The sequence below is a fragment of the Salvelinus sp. IW2-2015 genome, linkage group LG4q.2, assembly GCF_002910315.2.
Source record: "Salvelinus sp. IW2-2015 linkage group LG4q.2, ASM291031v2, whole genome shotgun sequence".
Lineage (NCBI taxonomy): Eukaryota > Metazoa > Chordata > Actinopteri > Salmoniformes > Salmonidae > Salvelinus > Salvelinus sp. IW2-2015.
Window position 1 is genome coordinate 131,627 of NC_036843.1, and position 18,931 is coordinate 150,557.

Here is an 18,931-nt window from a genome sequence, read left to right on the forward strand (position 1 = left end):
CACAGGACCTTTTCCCTCTTGCTTTCTTGCTTTCTCCATCATTATTCCTCTCCTCCCCCAGGGGAGGTACCTGTGGAGAACAGGAGGAAGGTGTTGCACCTATTAAGAAACTGAACAGTCCGTTTCTTAATAGGCACATGCTTATCAATAACTGGAAGAAACAATGTCTTTTTTTATTTAACTTTTATTTTACATAGGAAAGTTAGTTATGAACAAATTATTATTTACAATGACGGCCTACCCCGGTCAAACCCTAAACCAGACGACGCTGGGCCAATTGTGCGCCGCCCTATGGATCTAGTCGCTCCTCATTACACACAACAGACCAGTACATTTTTACATCTTCAACATAGGATTCTGATTCAAAGTGGCAACTTTATTAACCCACCAGGGGGGAAATCATGTGCTTAAAAAGACAGTACACGAAAACACAGAAACAACACTAATTCATTCAAAGTGCTATTGCTACACATTTAATGTGAAAGTGGCTTTTGGAATAAAAGAGTCCCCATATCTATCTGTTTTCATTTTCTTTTGAAGAAGTCTCTTCCCTCTTGTTCGGCTGCTGCTGTGACTGAATTTTGAGTGAAGGTGATGAGTACTGTCCTGTAAAATGCTTTCAATTTTTAGGAGGATGAGTTTTGTGTACAGGTTTGTGGCTGGTTCGTGATCTATACCAATTATACTTCCCGCCGTCTTAATCAAGCTCTATAGCTTGACTTGGTCTTGCACTCGCATGTTTCCAAACAGGCATTTTAGACCAAAGGACATTACACTCGGCAGGACAGATTTATAAAACTTTTGTAAGATGTGGCGGTCGACATTGAAATAGTTGTTTGCGTAAAAAAAAAAAATCTCTGTTGCAATTTCTTTATCTTTGCAAAGGCACAGTCATTGAATTTCAGTTTGTCTATTTCGATTCCCAGGCACTCCATCGACTGGTTCCCCGTTGATCTTCGTAGGTGGTAGTGGAGTTTTGTTCCTTCTCAAATCAAGTTACATCTCTTTTGTTTTCTTAACGTTTATTTCAAGAAAGTTATCTGCACACCGCTGGACAAATTTAGCCTTTTCTCTTTCAAAACCTTTAGGCTTGTTCTGGGTGGAGGAAACCCACAACAGCGGTGTCATCCGCATATTTAAAAATCTTGTGGGCTGCGTCAGGCTTGACAATTGTTTGTGTACAGTATTAGGGAAAGTACGCAACCTTGAGGGGCTCCCGTATTCACCGTTCTAGATGTAGAGATGGCGGAGTTAAACTTCACTTGTTGAGTACGGTTCACAAGGAAACTATTAATCCACTTGATCAGTAGAGAGTTGACACCTAAATTCCGCAGTTTATCCTCCAGTCAATGAATACAATTTTCACTAGGCTATTTGCCTTTTCTAAATGTTCCTAGATATTGTTCAGCATGACCAGTAACCCATCAACACCCATGGAGTTACGGTATGCGAATTGGTTTGAGTCCAATTGGGATGAGAGACCAGAGAGAACTTGTTTTTAATTTTTTTCCAAAATATTTCATAGGTACAGATGTCAGGGCTACAGGGTGTAAATTTGTTATTTTCTTTTAGGCTGTTGTTTTTAGGTATTGGGACAATCAGCCACTTCTTCTGTAAGTCTGGAATTATCCCACTGGAACAGCGTCTGGAATGGAATGTGAGCTGGTCTGCGCATGCCTGAAGTGCCTCGCTGCTGACGCCATCTGGACCATATGATTTTCGTGGATTGACACGTTGAAAGTATTGCTTGACGTCATTCATAGAAATATGTATATCAACAGCTGGTATGCTGTTTATTTTGTCCAAGGCCACTTTCTGCTGCAATGTAAAATATCACACGTTAAAACTACAATAGAAACTGTTGAAATTATTTGCAAAAGCAAGGTCATTTTCGACAGTCATACCCATCTCTTTGGTTTATAGCCTGTGATGGTTTGTAGCCTTTGCCAGGCTTTCCTACTGTCCTTGTCCTAGGCATCACTAGAAAACCTTTTGTATGATCTCTTGTACAATATTTCTGACCCAGCCTTTAGAACTTTGGTTTTCCTACATATGGCTACTATATTATGATTGCTACATCCAATGGGTGTGGATACTGCTTAAGAGAAGATTTCTATAGCGTTAGTAAAGATATAATCAATACACGTGGATGATTTTAGTTCCTGTGCTGTTTGTAAATGCCCTGGTAGGTTGACTGATGACCCGAACCAGGTTGCAGGCACTGGTTACAGTTTGAAACTTGAGTGGACAGCTTGATGAAAATGTTTAGGTCACCCAGAAAATATCAACAATCAACAATCAAGCATTTCACACATATTATCCAGATACTGACTGTTAGCACTCGGTGGTCTATAGCAGGAATTCCAAAACTCAGTCCTAGGGCCCCCCCTCCACCACCACCACCACCACCTGGGTTTTGTGTTTTTGCCCTGGCACCACACAGCTCAAATAACTAACTCATCATCAAGTTTGGTTGTTTGAATCAAATCCAATTTTATTTGTCACATGCGCCAAATACAACAGGTGTAGACCTTTACAGTGAAATGCTTACTTACAAGCCCTTAACCAACAATGCTTTAAGAAGTTTTAAGAAATAATAAGTCAAGTAAAAACATTTTTTTTTAAAGTAACAAATAATTAAACACAGCAGTAAAATAACAATAGCGAGGCTATATTCATTGGGTACCGGTACAGAGTCAATGTGCGGGGGCACGTAAATGAGGTAATATGTAAATGTATGTAGAGTTTATCTGCTATGTAGTGCTAGGGCAAAAACCAAAATGTGTACCCAGGGGGGGTCCTAGACCCTGGTCTATAGCAACTCCCCACAAGAATGGGCTTTAGGGGGGGGACAGGTGAAACGGTATCCATACTTCATACTGTCTAAGCTTTATATGAATATAACTCTGAATACAGCAACACATCCCCCATTGGCATTCCCGTCACTTCTGTAGATGTTATAACCATTTATTGCTTCCATTTTCTCATCAAAGGATATACAGTGCCTTCAGAAAGTATTCATGTCCCTTGACTTATTCCACATTTTGTTATAGCCTCAATACAAAATCTATTTTTTTTTTTAAATGGTTTTGTCACCCATCTACACATAATATCCCATAATGACAAAGTGAAAACATGTTTTTAGAAATGTTTGCACATTTATTGAAAATGAAATACAGAAATATCAAATTTACATAAGTATTCACACCCCTGTGTCAATACATGTTAGAATCACCTTTGGCAGCGATTACAGCTGTGAGTCTTTCTGAGTAAGTCTGTAAGAGCTTTGCACACCTGGGTTGCACAATATTTGCACATTGTTATTTTAAACTTGATTTAGATTTGATTTGTCACATGTGCTGAATACAACAGGTGTTGACCTTACCGTGAAATGCTTACTTGCAAGCCCTTAACTTCTCTAGGATAGGGGGCAGCATTTTCATGTTTGGATGAAAAGCATACCCAAATTCAACTGCCAGCTACTCATCCCCAGAAGATAAGATATGCATATTATTAGTCGATTTGGATAGAAAGCACTCTGAAGTTTCTAAAACTGTTTGAATCATGTCTGTGAGTATAACAGAACTTATTTAGCAGGCGAAACCCCGAGGACAAACCATTCAGATTTTTTTTTTGTTGAGGTCACTCTCTTTTCAATGGGTTTTCATTGGGAATCCAGATTTCTAATTGACCTTCTTGCAGTTCCTACCGCTTCCACTGGATGTCAACAGTCTTTAGAAATTGGTTGAGGTTTTTTCCTTTGTGTAATGAAGAAGTACGGCCATCCAGAACGAGGGTAACTTGAAGTGTACTGTTAGAGGCACATGACCAGAAAGCTAGCTACAGTTTGTTTTAATCCTGTATTGAATACAGATCATCCCGTCTTCAATTTTATCGATTATTTACGTAAAAAAATACCTAAAGTTGTATTAAAAAGTAGTTTTGAAATGTTTTGGCAAAGTTTACAGGTAACTTTTGAGATATTTTGTAGTCACGTTTCACAATTTGGAACCAGTGTTTTTCTGGATCAAACGCACCAAATAAATTAAATATTTTGGATATATATCGACGGAATTAATCGAACAAAAGGACCATTTGTGATGTTTATGGGATATATTGGAGTGCCAACAACAGAAGCTCGTCAAAGGTAAGGCATGAATTATATTTTTATTTCTGCGTTTTGTGTCGCGCCTGCAGGGTTGAAATATGCTTCTCTCTCTTTGTTTACTATGGTGCTATCCTCAGATAATAGCATCGTTTGCTTTCGCCGAAAAGCCTATTTGAAATCTGACATATTGGCTGGATTCACAACAAGTATAGCTCTAATTTGGTTTATTGCATGTGTGATTTCATGAAAGTTTGATTTTTATAGTAATTTATTTGAATTTGGCGCTCTGCATTTTTTCTGGCTTTTGGCCAAGTGGGACGTTAGTGTCCCACATATCCCAGAGAAGTTAACCAACAATGCAGTTTTAAGAGAATAGAGTTAAGAAAATATTTACTAAATAAACTAAATAAAAAAAATAAAAAATAATAATAACAATAATAATAATGAGGCTGTAAACAGGGGGTACTGGTACCAAGTCGATAAGCGGGGGTACAGGTTAGTCAAGGTAAGTTGTACATGTAGGTAGGGGTAAAGTGACTATGCATAGATAATAAACAGCGAGTAGTAGTAGTGTAAAAACAAAGGGGGTGGTGGGGGGTCAATGCAAATAGTTTGGGTGGCCATTTTGATTAATTGTTCAGCCGTCTTTAGGCTCGGGGATAGAAGCTGTTAAGGAGCCTTTTGGTCCTAGACCTGGCGCTCCGGTACCGCTTGCTGTGCAGTAGCAGAGAGAACAGTCTATGACTTGGGTGACTGGGAGTCTTTGCCAATTTTTGGGGGCCTTCCTCTGACACTGCCTAGTATATAGGTCCTGGATGGCAGGAAGCTTGGCCCCAGTGATGTACTGGTTTATACGCACTACCCTCTGTAGCGCCTTACGGTCAGATGCCGAGCAGTTGCCATACCAGGCGGTGATGCAACCGGGTCAGGATGCTCTCGATAGTGCAGCTGTAGACCTTTTTAAGGTTCTGGGCACCCATGCCAAATCTTTTTAATCTCCTGAGGGGGAAAAGGTGTTGTCGTGCCCTCTTCACAACTTTCTTGGTGTTTGGATCATGATAGTTTGTTGGTGATCTGGACCCCAAGGAACTTTAAACTCTCGACCCGCTCCACTACAGCCCCGTCGATGTGAATGGGGGCGTGTTCGGCCCTCCTTTTCCAGTAGCCCACGATCTCCTTTGTCTTGTTCACATTGAGGGAGAGGTTGTTGTCCTGGCACTACACTGCCAGGTTTCTGACCTCCCTATAGGCTGTCTCATTGTTGTCGGTGATCAGGCCTAACACTGTTGTGTCGTTTGCAAACTTAATGATGGTGTTGGAGTCATGCTTGGCCACACAGTCGTGGGTGAACAGGGAGTACAGGAGGGGACTAAGAACGCACCCCTGAAGGACTCCCTTGCTGAGGATCAGCGTGGCAGATGTGGTGTTGCCTACCTACCCTTACCACATGGGGGTGGCCCGTCAGGAAGTCCAGGATCTAGTTGCAGAGGGGGGTGTTTAGTCCCAGGGTCCTTAACTTAGTGCTGAGCTTTGTGGGCACTATGGTGTTGAACACTGAGCTGTATTCAATGAACAGCATTCTCACATAGGTGTTCCTTTTGTTCAGGTGGGAAAGGGCAGTGTGAAGTGCGATTGAGATTGTGTCATCTGTGGATCTGTTGGGGCGGTCTGTGAATTGGAGTGGGTCTAGAGTTTCCCGGCATGATGATGTTGATGTGAGCCGTGACCAGCCTTTCAAAGCACTTCATGGCTACCAACGTGAGTGCTACGGGGCGGTAGTCACTTAGGCAGGTTATCTTTGCTTTCTTGGGCACAGGGGCTATAATGGTCTGCTTGAAACATGTAGATATTGCAGACTCGGTCATGGAGAGGTGGAAAAGGTCAGTGTAGACACTTGCCAGTTGGTCCATGCATGCTCTGAGTACTAGTCCCGGTAATCCGTCTGGCCTCGCGGCCTTGTGAATGTTCATCAGTTTAAAGGTCTTTGTCACATCTGCTACGGAGAGCGTGATCACAGTCGTCCAGAACAGCTGGTGCTCTCATGCTTGCTTCAGTGTTGCTTGCCTCGCGAGCATAAAAGGCATTTAGCGAGCATAAAAGGCATTTAGCCCATCTGGTACGCTCGCGTCACTGGGCAGCTCGCAGCTGTGTTTCCCTTTGTAGTCCGTAATAGTTTGTAAGCCCTGTAACATCCGACGAGCATCAAAGCCGGTGTGTAGGTTTCAATCTTAGTCCTGTATTGATGCTTTGCCTGTTTTTGATGGTTTGTCTTAGGGCATAGCAGGAATTCTTGTAAGCGCCCGGATTAGTGTCCCTCTCCTTGAAAGCGGCAGCTCTAGCCTTTAGCTCAGTGCTGATGTTGCCTGTAATACATGACTTCTGGTTGGGATATGTATGTACGGTCACGATTTTTGATTTTTATCCCTCTGGTTGCACATGTAACATGCTGGTAGAAATGTAAAAGGGATTCAAGTTTCAACTGATTTAAGTTTGCCTGCATTAAAGTCCCAGGCCACTAGGAGTGCCGCTTCTGGATGAGCATTTTCTTGTTTGCTTATGGTCTTATACAGCTCGGTGAGTGCAGTCTTAGTGCCATCGTCGGTTTGTGGTGGTAAATAGACGGCTACGAAAATATAGATAAACTCTTGGTAGATAGTGTGGTCTACAGCTTATCATGAGGTTATCTACCTCAGGCGAGCAATACCTCAAGGCTACCTTAATATTAGACATCGGGCACCAGCTGTTATTGCCAAATAGACACACACCCCCACCCCTCGTCTTACCGGATATAGCTATTCTGTTCTGCCGATGCACAGACAACCCAGCCAACCGTGTCATTGTTCAGCCACGACTCGGTGAAACATAAGATATTACAGTTTTTAATGTCCCGTTCGTAGGATAGTCTTAAACGGAGCTCATCCAGTTTATTCTTCAGTGATTGCACGTTAGCTAATAAACTCAGCAAAATAAGAAATGTCCCTTTTTCAGGACCCTGTCTTTCAAAGATAATTCGTAAAAATCCAAATAATTTCAGATCTTCATTGTAAAGGGTTTAAACGCTGTTTCCCATGCTTGTTCAATGAACCATAAACAATGAATGGACATGCACCTGTGGAACGGTCGTTAAGACACTAACAGCTTATAGACGGTAGGCAATTAAGGTCACAGTTATGAAAACTTAGGACACTAAAGTGGCCTTTCTACTGCCTCTGAAAAACACCAAAAGAAAGATGCCCAGGGTCCCTGCTCATCTGCGTGAACATGCCTTAGGCATGCTGCAAGGAGGCATGAGGACTGCAGATGTGGCCAGGGCAATAAATTGCAATGTCCGTACTATGAGATGCCGAAGACAGTGCTACAGGGAGACAGGACGGACAGCTGATCGTCCTCGCAGTGGTAGACCACGTGTAACAACACCTGCACAGGATCGTACATCGAACATCATACCTGCGGGACAGGTACAGGATGGCAACACGTTCAAACATCACACCTCCATCAGTGCTCAGACTGTCCGCAATAGGCTGAGAGAGGCTGGACTGAGGGTTTGTAAGCCTGTTGTAAAGGCAGGTCCTCACCAGACATCACTGGCAACAACGTCACCTATGGCACAAACCCACCGTCGCTAGACCAGACAGGACTGGCAAAAAGTGCTCTTCACTGACGAGTTGTGATTTTCGTCTCACCAGGGGGCTGGTCGATTTGCGTTTATTGTCGAAGGAATGAGTGTTACACCGAGGCCTGTACTCTGGAGCGGGATTGATTTGGAGGTGGAGGGTCCGTCAATGCCACCAGCCATACTGCTCGTATTGTGCGTGATTTCCTGCAAGCAGGAATGTCAGTGTTTTGCCATTAGTCAGCTAAGAGCCCGGATCTCAATCCCATTGAGCACGTCTGGGACCTGTTGGACCTGAGGGTGAGGGCCATTCCCTCCAGAAATATCCGGGAACTTGCAGGTGCCTGGTGAAAGAGTGGGGAAGCATCTCACAGCAAGAACTGGCAAATCTGGTGCAGTCCATGAGGAGGAGATGCACTGCGGTACTTAATGCAGCTGCTGGCCACAGCAGATACTGACTGTTACTTTTGATTTTGACCCCCCCCCCCTTTTTTTCAGGACACATTATTCCATTTCTGTTAGTCACATGCTGTGGAACTTTATTGCAGATATTGTCTCAGTTGTTGAATCTTGTTATGTTCATACAAATATTCACATATGTTTAGTTTGCTGAAAATAAATGCAGTTGACAGTGAGAGGACGTTTATTTTTTTGCTGAGTTTAGAATGGATGGTAGCTGACAAATTCTCACAAGGCACCCTGATCTCCAGCTCCCTGTATTTCCTTATTGTTTTCATGCGATTGACGGGGATTTGGTCCGTGTCTGGAAACAACATTATATCCTTTGCGTCTGACTCACCAGTTCGAGGTGAGTAATCGCTGTTCTGATATCCAAAAGCTATTTTCGGTCATAAGAGACTGTAGTATCAACATTATGTACAAAATACGTTGTTTTTTTAATGTGTAGAAATAGAACAGTTGGTTAGGAGCCCGTAAAACGGCAGCCAACCCCTCATTTTTAAGTCTTGCCATAGTTTTTCAAGCTGATTGAAGTCAAAACTGTAACTAGGCCTCTCAGGAACGTTGCATGTTATCTTGGTAAGCCTTGTGTTTTCGTTTATTGTCCTGCTGAACGGGGAATTTTGTCTCCGCGTGTCTGTCGGAAATCAGACAAACCAGGTTTTCCTCTAGGATTTTGTCTGTGATTAGCTCTATTCCATTTATTTTTATCCTAAAAAACTCCCTATTCCTTGCCGATGACAAGCATACCATAAACATGATGCAGCCACCAGCATGCTTGAAAATAGGAAGAGTGGCACTCGTGTTGTGTTGGATTTGCCCCATACATAACGCTTTGTGTTGAGGACATTAAGTTTATTTCTTTGCCACATTCTTTGCAGTTTTTCTTTAGTGCCTTATTGTAAACAGGACGCATGTTTTGGAATATTTTTATTCTGTACAGATTTCCTTTTCACACTGTCATTTAGGTTAGTATTGTGGAAAAACTACAACGTTGTTGATCCTTCCACAGTTTTCTCCTATCACAGCCATTAAACACTATTTTTATCAATCTACCAATAGGGTCCCTTTGCATTATTATTATTATTTTTTACCCCTGAACTTATTTAGGCTTGCCATAACAAAGGGGTTGAATTCTTGTTGACTCGAGAAACTTCAGCTTTTCCTTTCAATTAATTTGTCTTGCAACATAGCTCCACTTTGACATGTATGGGGTATTGTTTATAAGCCATTTTAAATTCAGGCTGTAACACAATAACATGTGGAAAAAGTTGACTGTTGTGAATACTTTTTCAAGGTGCTGTATCTAAGTGAGTTTCAGAGATGGCCAGTATATGAATGTTGTCGATGTTAGCAAGTTATCGACTTCATGAACCTTGTTTCTCAGGCTAAATATGTTAACGCAAGCTATTTGTTGCCCATTTCAGGGTTGCTTGTAAGGCCTCTCAAGCAAGCACAAAAAATGATCAGAGGTCGACATGTAACTGATAATTACATTTGAGCCAATAGAACAGGGAGAGCTACCCACAGTGGGCTTCCTACTAGGGCAAACGGTCTCAGTGCTAATTGTGTAATTCAGGTTTATATGAACAAGGTTACTGATATCAAGAAGGTCCTTTTTTAAAATCAAACTCTGCACGTTCAAGTGCCACAGCCCAAGCCCCTTAAGTGATTTGTAAACCGAGGGGATATCCATATTTATGGCATTGACATTTAAACTAATAGCATTGGTTTAACTTTTGCTAGCCACAGTGGGCTTCCCATTTGTAACAGTAACAGAACTAACAATGGGATTCAACTTTATAGGTTCAAGATTATGACTTATGTTGGAATATGAACATCTGTAGCACTATTATGATAGAGCTGTGATATAATGGTAGGGAATACCTGAGACCGCACTGATTTCTCCTGCTGTGGGGGATGGAGGGCAATCGACTCCTGAGGGCTTGGGCTGTGAAAGTGTCCGAGTAAGCAACCGTTTTATGCTCAAAGAGAGCGTCTGTGCTCCACGGTAGTTGGGATATATTCTGTCCTCACTGAAACAATCCCTCCGCAGAGTACATTTTCAGCTAGTGATGCAGTGGAGGAGTCTGCTGAAGTGGTTCGACTCATGGCCTATTGAGAGTAGTGGACCCATGAAAAGTAGCCGCTTACCTGCATACTTTGCGGCTCCTTTCAGGTCCATTACAGGCCATTTTACGCTCCACTCATCTCTCCATCCTGCTGTTTAACCTCAACTGGGGAAAAGATGTAGGTGTTTAACATGCTGCTCTCTGGGGTTGTACGGTTATGGCACAAAGTGACCCCGTAGTTTTTTGGTTTCCTCTCACTTCCTGTCATTTTTGTTGGTACTTCCGCATGGACAGCGTCTGATAAAGGATGTACAAGTAGGAACGTTACTGGTCTGTCTGGTTACATTAGCCTGGGTCCCGTCTGCTTCTACTGAGGCAGAGACAGCCCCAGAGAGCTTAAAGTAAGCCATGATTAAGATTTATAAGTTTCTTCAGTTGAGAAGGGGTAGGTACACTGTATGTGAAGTACAGGTAACTGCCAAAATAAAGGAAACCCCAACATAGTGTCTTAATAGGGGGTTGGGCCACCATGAGCCGCCAGAACTTCAATGCGCCTTGGCATAGATTCTACAAGTGTCTGGAACTCTATCGGAGGGATGCGGCACTATTCTTTCATGAGATATTCCATAAGTGTTCAATTGGGTTGAGATATGGTGACTGACACACACTTTAAACCCCCTATGCTTCTTTGAGACCGCTCTTTCAAAGTCACTGAGATCTTCTAGCTACTGTAGCCTTGGCGACTTTTATACATGACCCTAAGTATGATGGGATGTCAATTAATTAACTCAGGAACCACACCTGTGTGGAAGCACACACTTTCAATATACACTACATGGCCAAAAGTCGTCGAACATCTCACTCCAAAATCATGGGCATTAATCTGGAGTTGGTCCCCCCTTTGCTGCTATTAGTGGCGCAGTGGTCTAAGGTACTGTATCTCAGTGCTAGAGGTGTCACTACAGACCCTGGTTCGATCCCGGGCTGTATCACAACCGGCCGTGATCGGGAGTCCCATAAGGCGGCACACAATTGGCCCAGTGTCATCATTGTAAAATAAGAATTTGTTCTTAACTCACTTGCCTAGTTAAATAAAAAAAGAACAGCCTCCAACATGTTTTCCACTGCTCCAGTGTCCAACGGTGGCAAGCTTTACACAACTCCAGCCAATGCTTGGCATTGCACATGGTGATCTTAGGCTTGTGTGCGGCTTCTCGGACATGGAAACCCATTTCATGAAGCTCCCGGCGAACAGTTTTTGTGCTGACGTCGCTTCCAGAGGCAGTTTGGGACCCTGTAGTGAGTGTTGCAACCGAAGACGGGCGATTTCTATGCGCTACACGCTTCAGCACATTTCTGTGAGCTTGTGTGGCCTACCACTTCGCGGCTGAGTTGTTGTTGCTCCGAGACATGTCTACTTCACAATAACATCACTTACAGTTGACTGGGGCAGCACTAGCAGGGCAGAAATGTGACAAACTGACTTGTTGGAAAGGTGGCATCCTATGACGGTGCCACGTTGAAAGTCGTCGAGCTCTTCAGTACGGGCCATTCTACAAATGTTTGTCTATGGAGATTGCATGGCTGTGTGCTCAATTTTATACTCCTGTAGGCAACGGCTATGGCTGAAATAGCCGAATCCACTAATTTGTCGACATACACTAAAAGCATTTGGTATCCCTCATTTACTCAAGCGTTTTCTTTTATTTTGGCATTTAACTGTATGTGTACTAATGAAATATTCGTAGTCCAATCTGGAATTGGGCACAACCAACCAAGATACAGCATGATCACTCCCTGTCTGTCTGCGGTTCAGTGCTGGCTCAGGCCCTCAAACTTGGTGCATATGGGTTATTGTTGCTGCATGGGCCCTTAAGCTCTGTCCAGTGTCCACCTCCTTAACCACATTCCCACTCATAACACTGAACATAAGCAGACTGGCGGAAAGTGCTGAGACCACAAAACACCATAGCCAAGGGGATTTACGTATTAGACCTGACACTGGGATGATGTCATCCCTTCCAGCGCTAGACCTTCTGATCCTTTGTATCTATTGCGTTTTCTTTTGTTTTTTTTACACACACCATGACTCACCCCCCCCCCCCCCCCCCCCCCCCCCCCCCATAGAGTCATGAAACCCATACACACACACAGAATTGTTGGCGGAGGCTTTTAGCGCCAAGAAGCTCCGCCAAAGGAGTGATCTCACCATTATTTCTCACCAAGAAAAGATTAGGGAGTAGAGGCTGATCATAATTAATGGAATTGTAACAGGTGCCCTTGACAGCAACAAGACCAGGTTCAAGACGACATTGGAATAGAGGTTGAAAGCTGTAAACTGCATGTTTTATATTTGAGGTCTTGGTGAAAAGGCTCTGTCCGCGTAGCAGTCTGAATAGGTCCCGTTCCAACTCACTGGACAGGCATGTGGATCTTCCACTACTGTATCACCTCAACAGTGGACCCATCCCATTCAGGAGCACAGGAAAGTACACTTCACATTGAAGCATTCAAGGTCAGTCCGCTGTCTTCAATTAGACAAGGACAATGGTAACGGAGGTAAGAATTGAACTAAGAAACTCAACCAAGAAAGAGGCTACTGCAAGATAGGAACTTTACAGAAGAGTGTTATGTTTTGTTTTAAAGCCTCTGTCTCCCAAATATCTATTCTGGCAAAACTCATTAAAGAGAGGGTGCATGTTGATTTGGTAGAGTGGATGGGAGGTGAGCCCTGTCTGGCTGTGCTCTTCCAGCATTCCACACAGCTAAGTTGCCCTGCCATGTTCCATGTTGTTGTGTGGAAGCTAGCTGTCACGACTTCCGCCGAAGTCGGTGCTTCTCCGTGTTCGGGCGGTGCTCGGCGGGCGGCGTTGCAGGTCTTCTAGTCATCGCCGATCCACTTTTCTTTTTCCTTTGGTTTTGTCTTTGTTTTCACACACCTGTTTTCCATTTCACAATGATTTGTTCCTGTATTTAAACCCTCTGTTTCCCCCATGGTGTTGTGCGGGATTATTACATGTTCAGTTAGGTTTATTTTGATGGCTGTTTTTTTGGCGGGTGCTGTGTTCACCCGTGCGCTATCTTTACCGTCTTGTTTTGGTCAAGTGTAATTGTTTACCTTGTGCCTTGTTGAGTAAAGTACGTTGCTCACTCATTCTGCTCTCCTGCGCCTGACTTCATGCACCAGCTACACTCACCATCTGATACTAGCGGCCCACTTCACTCCCTACTGTTGTTCCCCACTCTCACAGTAGCTAGCTCCTCACTTCACTTCCCATCGAGCCGCTGTGAATGAGAGAGGAATGCTGCACTTGGACAATGTGCCACTCTGCGCAACTCGTCTCGCTTCCGCGGCTTGTATTTTTAACCAGTGTTCTCCTTTAAAAAATGTTTATCTTGCTTCCTCTATTTCTCTTTCTCTCACACTCTTTGTCTCTTTATCTCTTTCTTTCTCTTTCGTCAGACCATGATCCAATGACCATGGATCCATGACTGCCACACTTGTTTTGAAGAGGTCTGGGCTGGTATCCACAAAGCGTCTGAGTAAGAGTGCTGATCTAGGATCAGTTTAGCCTTTTCAGATATGAATGAATAAGATTTTATATTGAAAGTTGAAAGGTTGGGACCTGAGATGAGATCAGCTCTCCTACTCTGAGTTGCTTTGTGGATACGGGCCCAGGGGTCAACAGAGGGAACGTCTCTGTAAGAGAATGGGCTGTCAGGCAATCTGTTTAATATAATGACAGCAAAATGGCAACATATTTATTGTAATAATGCCATAATACATTAATTGTAACAAAGCTTTAGAAAGATTGGCTTTTGTTAGAGGATGCGTCACATTTTATACCAACTCATTTTTCATTCCAGTTAATGACTATAAAAATGCCTGCGGTTGCCACTGCAATCATTTTTTTGTCTGAAAAAAAACGCCTGTTACAGTAACAATCAGTGCTCTCCACAATTGTTGATTGGGATGCAATCAGCAAATCAACATGAAAAGAACAAGCAGATTCACAGGGCAATCAGATAATCCATTGATCTCATCATGTTTTACCACGGCCTTTTTTCAATGGCCTCGGAAGCAGCAATTATGGTTGCCGCTGCGGTGTTTGGAGGAAAAATGACACGGGCAATTTCGCCAGTTAATGTCTGTTTTTGTTTGTCCCTAATCACTGTTTATTCATTGGCGCGGTGCCTGAAAAGCGTTGCATAATTGAACATTTGATCAAACAGCTGTTGAACGCTACTCTATTACCATGGGGAATCTGTTCAGCTGTGTGGCCTCTTAAACCATGTTACTATTCTGAACACTGCTCTTTTTATTTTCAACGGTAGCACTTTGTACGTTATTGTCGTCTACGGCAACGACGAGGAAAGGGATGACAAGATTGAGTCATGTATTGGCAGTGTGCTTTGTTGACCTTTTGGCTAGTGCAGGGAGATTGACAGGGATAGGGTTTTCCCTGAGCTTGTGTAACGTCTGTTCTCCTCCTCGTCCTCCTCGCAGCGTGTTGATAAGACATGATGAATTTATTAGATAAGACGAACACGAAGTACACTTGATAAATTACAAAACAACAAAACGACGTAGACAGACCTGAACATGAGAATTTACAATAAACGAAGAACGCAGGAACAGGAACAGACTAGACAAAACAAAACAGTCCCGTGTGGTACATAAACTGACACGGAAGACAATCACCCACAAACAAACAGTGTGAACAGCCTACCTTAATATGGTTCTCAATCAGAGGAAACGTAAAACACCTGCCCCTGATTGAGAACCATATCAGGCTAATTAACAATGAACCTAAACATAGAAACACATAACATAGAATGCCCACCCAGCTCACGTCCTGACCATACTAAACAAAGACAAAATAAAGGAAATAAGGTCAGGAACGTGACAGCTTGTAACATCACGTAAACATGAACTGACTGGAGTATTGATGTGTACCGTAGCTTCAGTGCCTTCTAGATATAGTAACGCTGTCTGTGTGTGCAGTGGTATGCTTAATATCACAATGTGTGCTATGACCATGTTGATCTCTTTCTAGCCTCTTTAACGAGTGATGTTAGTGCCAACAAAAACTGAATCATTCTGTTTCTGAATTAGAAGTTCTGACGTCGGTTTCTTTCTGCCTTTTTTTCTTCACAGGACCTGAAAAAGCCATTTGATAAGTCCTGGAAAGACTATGAAACAAAAGTGTAAGTTTAAAAAAAAAAAAAATTTTTACTACCGCCAATATGAAATTATGTTCTGGCCAATTGACATTATTAGCTTAGAGTACGAAGACGATCAGATGATCAGTCCGTTGTCTTTTGATCCGTTGGTGCATTCTATGGCCGTACTGTAGCAGTCGGTTCAACTGACTCACAAGCGTTTTGGTACTGTCATAATAGGTTGCATTTGACTGTGTATTTGTCATTGTTAGAGCCCGATTTTTTAAAATCCTCATAAGCAATATATTGAATGAGATGCAATGTGATATGTCCTGTCCCGTCTCTGTGCTTGTAATGGCCACTATTCCCCAACCAACCTCACCTTGCAATCATCAATGAATACACCCAGAATAATAAACCATCTCTCTGTCTACACTGTGATTTTGCATGCAACGGTATATGAAATTTTATAGCACTCTGATATATTTTCCAAGCTGCAAAGGACATTCTTTACTGAAAGGGTAATACATTTTCTTCTGCAACGCCAATCTGGTGACGAGACGGGACTGACTTGTTGCTCCATTGATGCTCTCTGCTAGTCTGCTATCAATGGAGGGCAGTACTATGCTTGGCCTAGAACATCGTTGTCCCATCTGCTCTGATGTTCTTTTCAACTTTTCCGATCACAATCGGATTTGTTCTCATATCTCTGTAATATCTCTAACCTCTTTGTCTGCGGTTATAATGAGGCCTTTCCTATTTTGCAGACCGAAAGAGGTTAGACTCTCTGCCCCAAACTCCACTCTGGCCCCGACCACCTTAAAGATCGCGAGTAGCACCCTGCCATCGTCACCACAGAGTCCCATTTGATCCGCTGTCTCCATCTCTGTGTCAACGGTCTTTGGTGGCTCTTGTGGCTGCTGTCCGACATGTGGCTGCTTTTAGCTTTCTCTCTACTCCTATGCTTCTGGGCTGAGGATTAAGGTGACAGCTTTGTAGGTGTTCTACTAATGAAAGCAGTCACATCTTGATGTCTTACCTAATGACGGTTTGAGTCAACAAAAAAAAGGAAGCCACCCAAAATGACCGAATGTAACCCAGATGACTTTGCCTGAGACGGATGAATGTTTGTGACGCAGCGGCAGGAACTGACTACTTTAAGTGTCTTTTTGAATCAAATGTTTTCCGGAACAGCAGTAGATGAAAGCACGTTATGTAGACTTGCAGGAGCAGACCATAGTGCAGCGCTGGCTCATGCATTCACACCACTTTGACATCAGCTTGATGCTCCCCTCTCTGTCTGTCTTGGTATGATCCGTTTGTAGTTTTTTTCCCCTTGGTTCAGTTTCCTTTGGAATGGCCTTGTTGCATCTGTGTCTTGATGGTTCCAAATGGGCCAAGCTGTTTACTGACTGCAGGCAGAGGTGAAAAAAAAACAGGCAAGTCATTAACGTTGGTTTAGCGATGGGCCACAGTGACGAGGACCTAACACCCATAACCCAAAGGCATGAGTGAGAGGCCGTCTGCTTTCAAATCTGAACGAAAACAGGCACTTAAGTCTCCCTAAGCTTCCTCATAGGAGGAGCCAAATGTTGCATCCTTTTTTAAGGGAATATGCTAAGAAAATAATGCCCTTTTGCATGGAATGCCCTCCCCCTTCCACTCTGTATATTTCCTGTTTGGTGTGTCGGTGGTTGGAAATGCCCTTTGACACCCCCCCCCCCCCAACGATGTCACTTCCTGTCCCAGCACTAAGATCGAGAAGGAGAAGAAGGAGCACGCGCGGCAGCACGGCATGATCCGCACTGAGATCAGCGGGGCGGAGATCGCAGAGGAGATGGAGAAGGAGAGGAGGTTCTTCCAGCTGCAGATGTGTGAGGTGGGTAAGGAAAGAGATGGAGCTCAGGCCTGGGTTGCCAGGTTGGGTCATGGCCACAGCTGTAGTGGAGGGTTTTCTGACGTTGTAAAATTTTGTCTCGCAGTATCTTCTCAAAGTGAACGAGATCAAGATCAAGAAAGGGGTGGACCTACTCCAGAATCTCATCAAATATTTCCACGCACAGTGCAAGTAAGTCCTGCAGTCAGTGAAAGTGTGCATTTGACCAAGTGCTCACTTCGTGGAGAAAACGGCTGATGTAGATTTGTCACTCTCCTTAGTTTTTTTCAGGATGGGCTGAAAGCAGTAGACAACCTCAAACCATCCATAGAGAAACTAGCCACAGACTTACACACGGTGAGTTCCTCAAGACTACTGTTGACATCTTCATGGGGTATATAAGGACTTCCCTTTCCTTCAACAAGTGTGCTGAATTGATCAAACATATTCCGTGTGACTCTGTAACCTTTTGTATGACCCCTGTGGCCTTTGTATGACCTTTCTTTGACCTTTCCAGATAAAGCAGGCCCAGGACGAGGAGAGGAAGCAGCTCACTCAGCTACGGGACGTCCTCAAGTCAGCGCTGCAGGTGGAGCAGAAGGAGGTAACACCCATAGACTTCGACCACTCTAGTGCCCCAAAGTATGTTTTAGCATGAGCAGCGCCATTGAGGACTTTCACCATTAGGAGATTCTCATTTGGGCAAAAGTCCGTCCTCTCCTCCATGACCCAGAAACCGATAAGCGGTTGAAGAGTGTCAATTTTGTTTGTAGTACGAACGAAGGAGTCTAATACCCTCCTCGATTTAACTACTTCGGCTGCAAGCGCGGACGTGTTTTACAATCCGCCACACCCCCCTTTGAATCAGCTGTTGTTTTCTCGAAGGAGAAAAGCATGCAAACATTTAAAAACCATATGCTACTTTTTCTTTTATCTCTAAAATGTGTTTTTACTTTACACATTTCATTTGGGATTCCACCCGTGTAAACATTTGCCTGATGATGCGCGAGTGGAGAGCCATTTCATGCAAGCACATTTTCATCCACGTTCCCTCTCCTCGCCGTCTCTCTGCGATTACCGTTGACCTTTAAAAAAAAATTTTTTTAAAGGAAGCGAGAGAGGAGGTAGGAGCAAGGACACAGGAGTTGAGCAAAACCAAATGAGATCCTCCCATTTTTAAGTAGTCAACTGGGTGGGACTTCTTATGGGTTAAGGAAGAATCACATAATTCCATCCAGATCTCTCTCTCTCTCACACACACACACACACACGCACACACGCACATGGCAACCCTCAAACTCTATAGGCCTAGTCTTTTCACTGTCTAATGGCCAAGTTAGTCATCCAATAATATAAGCCGTCTGTATCTCATCTAGTCTGCCTCATTCATATCCTATGAGTGATGCACTTACATGTTCAAAACCCTGATGTACGTTACCAAAGCCCCCTTCACTCTCTGTCAACTTTAGCACGCTCATTGAGAGCAGTCATTAATGGCCTATGGTTAAGCACTCTTATGCGCTTAACACACGTACTTACGTCCTGTCTGGCGTCAGTTACTACGCGGAGAACTAGTCTACTGTTTTTGCTACTGCCGCACTATCTTACCTGTCTGTTCTCCTCTTTGCTTTGCTGCCGCC

General features: G+C 43.5%; 1 protein-coding gene across 1 annotated transcript in view; it reads left to right on the forward strand.

The window, feature by feature from the left end:
* asap2a (ArfGAP with SH3 domain, ankyrin repeat and PH domain 2a) overlaps window positions 1-18,931 on the forward strand; it is a 93,942-nt gene that overhangs the window by 49,932 nt on the left and 25,079 nt on the right. The window contains 5 exon segments of the mRNA XM_023986310.2: window positions 15,411-15,460; window positions 17,165-17,294; window positions 17,398-17,483; window positions 17,573-17,648; window positions 17,809-17,895. Of these exon segments, the coding sequence (XP_023842078.1) occupies window positions 15,411-15,460; window positions 17,165-17,294; window positions 17,398-17,483; window positions 17,573-17,648; window positions 17,809-17,895 (429 nt within the window).